Genomic DNA, 11,518 nt, shown 5'->3' with positions numbered 1-11,518 from the left:
AATACTCTAAGGGTAAAAACTATTCAGGTATAACATGCTTCTGGGACCGCAATTTTTAAACTGAAGCCAGTTTTAAAATGTATATAATATTTCAAGCTAAAATCTTTTTTTGACGGAACAAGTCTTGAAAATGGAAATGTAAGTGGGCTATAAAGAATTGTTGAGTGAAATGCGATTTTTTAAATAATATATTTCAACTAGTATTTCTAAATTAAAAGATTGTAAATTCACATTCTTTGCTTAATATAATATACAAAATATTTAGTCAATTATGATGTATCGGATAGAAATATGTAGCATTTTAACAGAGATTTCATTTCCATAAGGGTGGATGTAAACAAATCTCAGACTGAAATGATTTTGTTTTTCCAGGAATATTCACAGAATACTATCACTTCAAAAAAATTTGGGTCCATGTCTATTGTCATTTTAGAGCAATTTTTATTCAAAAACGGGGTTTTTGCTTGAAACGTTGTATTTTAGCCAGTTTTAACACATATTTCAATTCCATAATGGAGGATATACCCAAATCCTAAACCCAAACAATTTTGATTTCCCTGGAGTATTTCCAGAAGACTATCACTGCAAAAAGATTTTAGGTTCATGTCTATTGCCATTTTTAAGATTTTTTGAGTCAAAAAATGGATTTTTGATTGAAATATTGCGTTTTAGCAGGAATTTCAATTCCAAAATGGTGGATATACCCAAATCCAAAGCCCAGATGACTTTGATTTTCCTGTAGTATTTCCAGAATACTATCACTGCAAGAAAATTTGGACTCATGTCTATTGACATTTTTGAGATTTTTTCAGTCCAAATTTGGGTTTTTGGCCTGAAAATGGCTCTTAGCAGGGATTTTATTTCCATAATGGCGGACATAGACCCATCCCAGACGCAAATGATTTTGATTTCCCTGGAGCATCTCCAGTATACTATCACTGCAAAAAAAATTTCAGTCAGCATTTAAACTCAGTTTGTAGAAGCTTGCCTTAAAAAATGCTATTTTTTGAGAAATATGATTTTTTTTTGCTAAAAAGCGATTTTTGAAGACGCCATTATGATTTTTTGAAAAAAGTGAAAAACTTGAAATTCATTTTGCTTAAAGACTTTATTGAAGACTTCCATCTCTGAAAATTTCAGGCATGTGAATCGATCAGTTTAAAGTTTATGAGCTTGGAAAATTGGCCTTAAAAAGCATTTTGCTACCCAAAATAGCACACCGTTATGCAAACGTCATAATTATTACTTTTAACACTTGACCGAAAATCAATCCCACAATCCTTTTCGTCTTAATTAAAAAGTCGTGAAAGTCATTACTTTTTCTTTGTAGTTGAGTGTAATTTGCATGCAGGCGTAGTTAACGCGAAGGGTGATGGGATTGAATTTCGGTCAAACAGAAAAATCAATGTCTATTTTTAGATTCACTGCGGTATGCTATTGGCTTAAAACGGCTCTTTTAGGGCTCTAATGAGCACAATTTTCAATCCAATATGATTATTTTGTTGTTTCTTCATAAAATTTAGTACAGCAAGTGAAAAAAATAAGATTTGCAATAGTTTTGACATATTTACAGGCCTGAAAAGGCCAGAAAATGCCATTTTTTCCAATTTTTGCCTGTAGTGCGAATCAGTACCCCCAGGGGGGTTCGGCCAATTTTGAACTTCTGACCTTAAAAATTGCGCAGAATGCCTCACAATAGGTTAAATTTTCATAAAAAAACACTACATCTTGAATTTTCTGACTTTGACATTTGACGCCCCACCCTAACCCTAGGTATTTTATATATAAAGACTCAAGTGTCGAATTAGCAAATGGGAAGCCTCAGATATAATGAAACCATGTAAGAGAATCTACTCAACTAATATTTTTATGTAAAATAATACAAGAATTTCAGTTTTGATTATCATAGTATAGTAATTTTACCATAAATTATAAAAAAATATTAATAAAAACGAATACAATTGATAACAATATGATAGATTTTAGAATTTTACATAAAAAGCTCTGTAAAATAAGACAACTTTTTCTCCGCCTAATAGAAACTGATAAATCACCAAAAGTAAATGTATTGAAAGATGAATTCAAATTGGCCGAAACTTCAGTTTGAGGATACTGAATCACAAAACCAGCCTTTCTTGTTGAAATTAACGTTCCCATATGCAGCCTCAAATATGGCAAAGGTAAGGCAGAGTTTGGAATGTTTCTGGAAAAATGTGTTTCAAAGCTTATCAAAGTAGCAGACCCAAGTGAAGTTGTACTTAGGCTCTTGATTAAAAGTTTAATTTTGCATTGACATGTGACTCATGAAAAAATATTTCATTGAGGCCAAGCCTAGGGCATCATCAGTCGAGACATGATCATCAACTAAAGTACCCATTATGTTGAAAATCGAGCACCACATGATTTCAATACACGGGTTTCGAATTAAATTTTTGCTTAGCTTTAGCTTTGATCCCATGTAAATTTGCACGAAAAATATCAAGTAAACAGAACGAAAATTGGCCGTGTATCAAGCAATTTTAGCTCATTTTTCCATTTTGACAGACTTTATGGGTCATTATGAAAACAAAAAACATTAAAATAAAAAGTCAATCGTTTAATCATATTTCTTTTATTGAATTTAAAATAGAAAAACATCTTTTGAATGAACACCTGGCTTTCAAAAGAGAAGAAAGGAAATCTATCAACCTTTTATAAGGCATTTCCCCTTATCGCTCCTTTTATTTACTTGATTTTTTTCTCTCGCGCCAAATTTAATTCGAAACCCGTGTATTACACGTTTTTTTTTTTATAAGAACGTCAAAAATTTTCGAAGCCTTCCGATGTTCTTAGTGTTTTGGATTTGAAGCCTAAAAATGTTCTTAAAATGTTCTTATTTTCAGCATTTTTTGAGCATTTTGATGTAATTTCTTAAGAAATTGCATGTTTTTAAGTCTCCAAAGCCTTAGTATGTTCTTAGAATGTTCTTAAATTTTTGGGCCTCGAAGCCTTATGTTCTTATATAGTTTGTTCTTATAAAAAAAAAAACGTGTAGCGACAAGAAGCCAGGAATATTTTGCTTATAGTTCAATAGGATGATCTCATTTTCGATGAAAACCCAACACAGCCAAAAGTTCGATGTAAATCATCAATGAAACATCTAACGTTTCGACTAACATTTATGTCATATTGAATATAATAATTTAACTAGGATGAAATACATGTTTTAGAATTATAGTACAAAATTACTAAGTCAATGTCAATGAGGCTCTTTTTGACGAATTATAATACGTAAATAATGAGGTTAAGTGTTTAAACATTATCCAAGTCTTCCTGAGAGCAGCAATATAAATAACTCTTGTGTACAAAGTTTCTGCTGGTCAACTTTTGGAAAGGGGTAATGTGTTGATTCAACACGCAAGCAGTTCTTTAATAATCCATCTTTCATTTTTATTTCAAAATATGTTCTTCAATAATTAGAGAGTTTTATAATGAGGTACAACAATATTTTCAAAAAGTGAATCAATACTCCCACTCTGTCTTTAGCATGTGATAGTGTTTGAGCTTACAAGGCTCATGTCTATCATGTGAAAAACCTCATTCCACACTAGTAAACTTTGGCCTTAACCTAAATGTACCATCAGACACATCAAGGCATAATCGATATATTGTTAGTGTAGAGCATACAGAAGGAGCAGTATAATACACAACGAAACAACAAAACCAAGAATCAAAGTATCTCTTCGCTTGCGGACATTGATTTTTTGTACCAAACTGTTGATTACTGGGAATCGATTGGTCAAACTAACCACTCTGTTAGATATATTGCTGAAAAGTCGTCGTTGTGATCCCAAATTTTCTTTAGTTGTCATTGCCATATCAATAATTTCATCAGCCATTCGGTCAGAATTTTTCAGATGGTCATTTTCTTTCAAATATAAGTCTGTTCTTCGGTTAGCACCAGTTTTATATTCGTAAATATCTCTCCTGACTGAGCCCAATAGATCTTCTCTTTCCTTGGTTGCTTGAATGTTAGCTTTGGTTTTTGAGAACTCATGTGAATAATCTTGCAGAATGTCACGATGTCTTTGCATAGTGTGAAGCTGTGCAGAATTAGCTTCCCCAATACTCATATCAGATAGAAAAGCAGACATACTGTCATTAACCTCAGTGAGGTTACTCAAAAGTTTTTCAATTTCCAAAGACATGGTTTCAAACATTGTATCTGAACTTGATCCAAGTAAGGCTTCTTTCTCTTCAACCTTCTGATATCCTTTTTGTTGATTTATGCCCAACTTGCTGAATGATACAAGTTTCATTTCAAGCTCATTCTCCAATACTCGAGCTTTCTTTCTAAGTCCTTCCCAGCTTTGAGCGGAAGCTGAATTTGAACTTCCATTGACTGACATTTTGTAAGGTGTTTTGATCATACTTTCATTCTTTAAAAATATCTACAAAAATGCTAAATAGTTATGCTCATTGCCTATACAGGTTTACAAAGAAAAGAAATTTAGACAGATGTATAGGGTTAACCCTCTTTTTCTAAGATTTTTAAAGAATTATCTGAATTTCTCACACAATAGATAAAACTGTTACAGTTTCCTTTGGCTGAAATATTGATAAAAAGTTGATACAATCAGATTTTGAAATTAGACGTTCAAAATGTGACTACCAGAATCAAAAAAAAAAAAAAAAAAGACTTATTAACATTGTGTTCAAAATATTTGAGACTTGAGAAAAAAAGAAAACCTTATCAAATTGTGATTCAAAACATTTTGAGGGGGGTGCCCTCAATAGTCAATAGTCCAATAGATTTTCAGACCGGCTTAACTAAACTCCTCACGACCAGCTGCCGCGCCAAAGGCTAGATTTTTTCTTTAAATTATTGTTTGCTGGCCCAGGGAAAGCAGACGATTCTTTGGAAAGGTGAAATGGAATAACTTTGGAAATACTTAACCAATCTTAATAAATGACCCCTCATTTTTCTTACAAAGACTTTCAAATAAAATTATAAGAACCCTCTTGGCGCTCCGGAAATATCCAGAGCAAAAAGTGCTGTTTTTTCTGTCATCCAGAACACCAGAAGATTCTGGAGCACTTCTGGTGTTTCGGAGCACAATTTACGGAGATTAGAGTCCCCTGCCCAGTTGGCGACCGGTCTAGTTGGCGACCGAACGTCTTTGAACCCAGAAAAGTCATACAAAAACAAACCTCTGGAGAATTTCTTTAGGTAGTTATCTGCCTTGACCTATTTCCCATTCTGTGTAAAAAAGATGTTCTAGAAAAAAACGAGTAGAATCCGAAAGATCCAACTTTGCACGGAACTGCACGGAAGCACACGAAAAAGCCGGATTTTTCTAAAAAAATAAAAAATGGCTACCTGTGGACAAAAAAGCTTTGTAAGAAAAAATGCTTCAACTGCCACTCCAAAAAATACTTGTCCAAAACGATGAATATGTTAGAAAGCATTTCTCTAAAAATCAGCTCGATAGGGTTTCCTTCGTCTGAAATATTGATAAAAAAGTTGATGCAATCAGTTTCGAAATTAGACGTCCAGTCTGCGACCGACAAAATCGAAAGTAAGAAAAAGAAGACTCTACATTGCGATCAAAACATTCCAGATGCTGAGAAAAAAAAGAAGACTTTACATTGCGATTAAAACATTCAAGGGGCATGCCCGCGGTCTTTAACTTGACAACTCCAATGCAAAGTTTCTAGCTCCGGATTGAAATAACAAAGGAAACCGGTATATTGAATCTCCGGGTAGACATAAAAAATTCCCGCGATTTTATCAAATGAAGACTCTCCATAGACCGCCACTTTCAAAACAAAACAAAAACAAACTTTAGAAAAAAATGGCGACTTGAAGAAAAATTCTAAAAAAACATACCAAAGGGAAAAATGTAAGTGAGCTATTTTAAAACAAAAGAACGAGTGCAAAGAAATTAAATACAGGAAAGCTTTATGAGTTTTTTTATCATCCTGATCAATTCATATGACCTAACTTGCAAAGTAGAGCACTGATTTTCTCTTTTTAGCGATCGGTCGCAGTCTGGTACGTCAGTTGGGAACTGGGCACTAGTACTGCTCGCTTCGAAAGTTTCAAAAAAGTAAAAAGTAAGTGAGAAATTTGAATAAAAAAATTTCGGTCGCCAACTGCTGGGCAGGGTACTCTAATTAGGGTGGTCAGAGGAAATTTCAAACTTACTTGCAGAATACCAAACCAAGTTTAATGGAAAGCCATAACCATCAGAAGAAAAATGAGGGGTCATTTACCTTCCAATTCTTTAAAGTTCCAAAGATATTCCATTTTGAAGTTCAATTTTTCAAGCATTTTCGTGCATGCATCGCCAGCCATTTTGTACCTTCATTACGGCACCAAAAGCAAAAGTGTTTTATGAAAAATTCCGTTTTATTTTCCGTAGATGTAGCTGAAACGGGGGTAATTACACCATAATCTTTCCCTTAGCGCTTGCCACCGGAAACAGCTTGATTCTTACTTTTTTCACATTTGGAAAGAAAAAACATTGTTCTTTCTAAAAAATTCACGTTCAATAAAAAAATTTGATTTTTTCAATGAAAAATACGCATTTTAAGTACATAATTTGAGTTCCTGAAAAATATACGTTGCTCCAACCAACGAACGTGGTACGTCTCAAAAGCTAAACTATTGCGGGGAACGATGCAAAAAATTCCAGGTCGATAGCTGTTTCAGGTGGCTAGCGCTTTGGAATTTAGAACCCCCGGATAAAAAATTTTGCCATGCCGCGAACAAGAAGTTTGAAAAAACTCACCCGCGAGTACTCATTTTCAAATTTGAAGGAAAATGAAGACATGATGTGCTGATTTTTTCTGCAAAAGAAAGCTGAATAAAAATTCTCTACACTTTGGAAAAAATACTTATATATTATGTTAAAAGAGGTTTCCTTCAGTGCTTGCTGTGCTAATCATATGAAAACTAACTGCGTATGCGCATATTTTTAAAAAATCAGCCAACTCATGGGTAGTTTTGATATTTCAACCAGTGATGCTTTTATTTAAATACAATGTGACAAATTCAATTTCATTAATGGTAGCGACTCCAGAAGTCACGCAACTATCGTTGACGTCAAACCAAATGTTTCATTTTTCCGTGAACTTTGAACCCTTCTAACTTTTCTTCTATGTAGGCTAAAGCGTTCCGGTTTTTACTAAAAGAAAGCCCGTGATCTTAGCTTTCCAGCGGTATATAACACTGTGGACACGGGCTAGACGGCAAATTGGTAAAATGCCGAACGTTTTGCAACATTTTGAAAATTGTTTGCCGACGGGAGAAAAGAAATTTGCAACTTTCGAAGAATAAATGTGTCTGGAAACGGAGGAAAAAGTAATTGGAGGCTGAAACTTTGTATGTTTATCAGAAAAAGGGTGAGGAAAGGAATTCAAAAATCACATTCGCTAATTCTAGTTCTTTCATTTTCATGTAGTTTTTTTAATTTTTTGCTTCTTTAGCATGGGAATGTCCCAAAAAAAAGTTTTTATTTCTGCCGAAATGGATTTTCTTTCATTTGGGGTTTCTACTTTCAGAAAAACTTTCTCTACTCATAAGTTTTTGTTCCTCCATTTCCAGAGGCCCCTTGAAAAAATGGGTCCTACCACCTTTTTTGACTCATTTCAACCTTTTCCAAGCTATTTTCTTCAAAAACAAAAATAAAAACATGCAATGTCTTCTTTTTTCCAAAAAAGATATATCTTTAGTTATTTTGATAAATAAATACTACTAAATATTTTACAAATATTTTTTATATATAATATTTCAACACCATCAAAGAATTCTCCCTCCAAATTTGAGGTCTCTAGCTACACTAGAAAAAGAGATATGCAAAATTTAAGAAGCATGACTGGAAAATTTCTTTTTTTTCTTTTTTAACACATTTTTCGAATTTTTCCAAGCTATTTTCCTAACCTTTTTTTGACATTTTTAGTCAAAATTTTGACACTAAAATTTGAATATCTTTACAACCACTTATCCTCTGGAGGCTTATGACCCCTCATTTTCTTTCTTTTTCAAAGCTCTACAAGATAGGATAGATTTTGAAAAAAAAATTTAAACTTGAAAAATCTTCTGGAGTTGCTATTAATGGCTGAACCATCATCCTCATGTCAAAAATCACTTGCTCCGGAAGCAACGGAAGAGCTCTGGAACTTTCTGGAGAGAAAAATAGTGTTTTTTTCAGCTGTTCTGAAAAACTCCAGAAGTTTACGAAGCGCCACTGGGAGGGTTCTAAATTATCTATATGTTTGGTTTTCAAAAATTAGAGCAAAAACTTTTACCCTGTCTACACCCAACCATAGACCACCACTTTCAAAACAGTATATGCAAGTCAATAACAGTAATAAATACGGGATATAAAAAGCATCTTTCTTACCACTAGGCTAGAACATTATGCAATATTTTAGAAAAATAATTCACTGAAAACCAAAAATACTGTTTATTTTTGTTTTGATTCTCGTGCCATCTTGTTTATGTACAGCTCACCTCTGTTGCCGTGTGTAATATGCTGACGAACTTAGTTTGATTGAATTTCGCGGGTCCGTAAAATACTCACTTGAAAGTTTACCACCCTTTGCATACGCCTTACCGCCATACACCTCAAAGCGATCGAGGCAGGTCACTCAATTCGCAAGTTTCAAGCTAAATATTTAGGCGATATACGATATGGGGCGATATAAGGTTGCACACGATTCTAGTTCGATAAGAAACATTAGAAAAAATTAACAATTTCAAATGAAAATTAATATAATGTAATTAATGTATAATTAATATAATTAATATAATAAAGGAAAAAAAATAAATATATATATACAGAATGACCATTAAAATATTATTTAAATTATAATGTTTTTCTGAGAATCTCGAAAATGAAACTTTCGAATTTTTCGAATTTTGAATTTTGAATATTCGATGGAAGGAGAAAATTAAAAAAAATCCTCGGGCTCTGTTGTTGAAATTTTGATGAGCTCAAAAAAGCCCCAAGAAATGTATTTTTATTTCCCAGATTGACATTTGTACATTTCTACATCCCTTGAACCAGTTCACAAAAAGATTTCCATAAAGTGTCTTCAAACCAAGTAATGGTGTTATTGAATGGCTATAAATTTCGTCGGAAGTAGTCTCTCTTGACAAGTCTTTGCTCTTGAGAAGCAACAAAAGTACAACCAAAGAAAACTTTCAACACCAGCTAGTCTCTATTGAGACAGGGATGTGAAATTCATACTAGAATTTAATGGAAATAAAGTCGATCTCCATTCTCGTGCAGTCTCAAATGTTCAGAGGTATACAAATAACCATAGACAACTCAGGTAAGTTATGGCATGTCTCAAAAACCTGAAAATTAATATAATTTTTGAAGGCCATTAGCCGGCAGAAAATGAGGAAACCAATGATTTGCTACGAAGGCTACCATGATGAAGTTTCGCTGTAGGGGTGTTACCTAATTGTTTACGCCCTTATTTTCGCGAAAAACCGCAAAATCCAAAAAGTGCTGACGTCAGCAAAACTTGTTTTTTAAATAACTCCAGTTTGGCTAAAGATAGAAACATGAAATTTTGACTGAAGTTGCACATCATTAAAAAGATCATTTTTCAAAAAAAAATCTTTTGAAATTTTGCTAACATCAGCACTTTTTTTGCAAAATTTCGTATTTTGCTAATTTCTGACGTCAGCACTTTTTGGTTTTTTGCGGTTTTTCGCGAAAATAAGGGCGTAAACAATTAGGTAACACCCCTACAGCGAAACTTCATCATGGTATCCTTCGTAGTTTCCTCATTTTCTGCCGGCTAATGGCTTTCAAAAATTATGGTAATTTTCAGGTTTTTGAGACATGCCATAACTTACCTGAGAATCAGGAATATCTTTTCATTTCATCATTTAGTGAAAAATTATATTAAAATTATAATAATCTAGAGAAAAAAAATAAACTTTAAAGAAATATAAAGAAAAGCAAGATAAAAGGATTTATAAGAAACTTTTAAATTTTACTGGCTATCTTTTTTCTTTAATCTGCTCACGCCAAATATTTGGCAGTCTTACTCCTGAATTGTTGACAATAAACTAGCAAACACTTCACATAAAAATGAAAAAAATAGTTGATTTCATCAGCTGTAGCACAGAAATTCACATATTAAGGTAACTTCAAGGGCGGCACATACCCGTATCCTTCACTTGCCTAAGCTACCCTCCCCCGGGACTGCAGCTTATTCTTTCTTGAAAACGAAAATGAAAGCGACTGGGGCATTAATGTGAAAGTATTTGATTGACTTTCGTTTTTGTGTGATTTATCCCAAATCTGGATGAAAAAGATTTAGCGAATTTCCCCTGGGTGGGGTGCTAGATAGGATATCTTTTCAGCTCTCCAATCGATGTCGTCAAGGGTCGGGTGGAGGGGGAAAATGCCTGAAGGGCTAGAGTAGAATCTCTAACCTTTCCCAGGCAACAAAAAGGGAAGCTACTTATTTTCCATCCAGAACGCACCACAATTATGATAACGGATTGTAGCTAGCAGTTTCTTTGTTTTTGAGGACTGCATTTTTTGAAATCTAAGGATAGATTTTATATAGAGAAACACAGACTTAGAGAAAGTCAAAAATTACGAAATACCTTATCGGCCAAAACTTAGTCGGCCCTAAGTGACTAAATTTTGGCTTGGTGACTAAAATTAGGGCCAACTAAAAACTTAGGCCAAATTAAAGGTTTATAATTAAGCTTTCCTTATTTTGCAGTATTTTAAGCTTTCTCCTATTTTCCATCTGCTTGTAAATTTAGAAATGGCCCAAATTTTTAGTCGGTCTTAATTATTAGTCGCCTCTTAGTGACTAAATCTTGACGAGGTAACAAAAATTAGGGCCGACTAATAATTATAGGCCGAATAATAAAAATTAGGGCCGACTAAAATAAAGGCCGACTAAGTTTTGGCCGATAAGGTAGTGGAGTCAATAACCACGTTTTTTACAACAAAAGACATTCAAATAAAATAACAAAAGTTTTGATGAGGATAAAAGTTTGTAGATCAACTTCAATTATTTTAGAAAAATAAATATTCTTTTAGCGTTTAACATAATATAAAAAATATTTTACAAAAAAGAAGGCAATAGTGATTTCAGAGGTAGTAAAAATATAATGAAGAAAAAAGTTTAATGGTAAAAAAGGATTTTCAAATTATAAAATTTACCACCTTTAATCTCCCGAGTGACTTTTAAGAGGCTGAAAATATTTACGACAAGTTTGCTAACTCGTAAGACAATTACAGTACAGGGTGTCCGGAAAAAAGTATCGAGTTCGAACATGATTCTGAGTAGAAGGTTGTTGCGTGTGTTTAACAAAATGTAAGAAAATATATACCAACACAATTATTTTTACACCAGTCATTATGATTAAAAAGAATTAACTTCCTTTACCATTTTCATGACGTTAAAGTTATTGAGAATTGTTTTTTGTAAAAGTTATTATTCATAAAATATGTCTCATGACAATAATTAATATGACACAGAAAGAAACTTT

General features: G+C 33.3%; 1 protein-coding gene across 1 annotated transcript; it reads right to left on the bottom strand.

Annotated features, from left to right (window-relative positions):
* Window positions 1-3,037: 3,037 nt before the first annotated feature.
* Window positions 3,038-4,495, bottom strand: LOC136803608 (Golgi SNAP receptor complex member 1-like). Its single transcript, XM_067060331.1, has one exon. The coding sequence runs from the start codon at window positions 4,407-4,409 to the stop codon at window positions 3,651-3,653; it is 759 nt and encodes a 252-aa protein (XP_066916432.1). The 5' UTR covers window positions 4,410-4,495; the 3' UTR covers window positions 3,038-3,650.
* Window positions 4,496-11,518: the final 7,023 nt, after the last annotated feature.

The sequence above is a fragment of the Clytia hemisphaerica genome, unplaced genomic scaffold (assembly GCF_902728285.1).
Source record: "Clytia hemisphaerica strain Z4C2 unplaced genomic scaffold, Clytia hemisphaerica genome assembly, whole genome shotgun sequence".
Taxonomy (NCBI): domain Eukaryota; kingdom Metazoa; phylum Cnidaria; class Hydrozoa; order Leptothecata; family Clytiidae; genus Clytia; species Clytia hemisphaerica.
The sequence above is the reverse complement of the archived record's forward strand: the minus strand, read 5'-3'. Positions and strand labels throughout refer to the sequence as shown.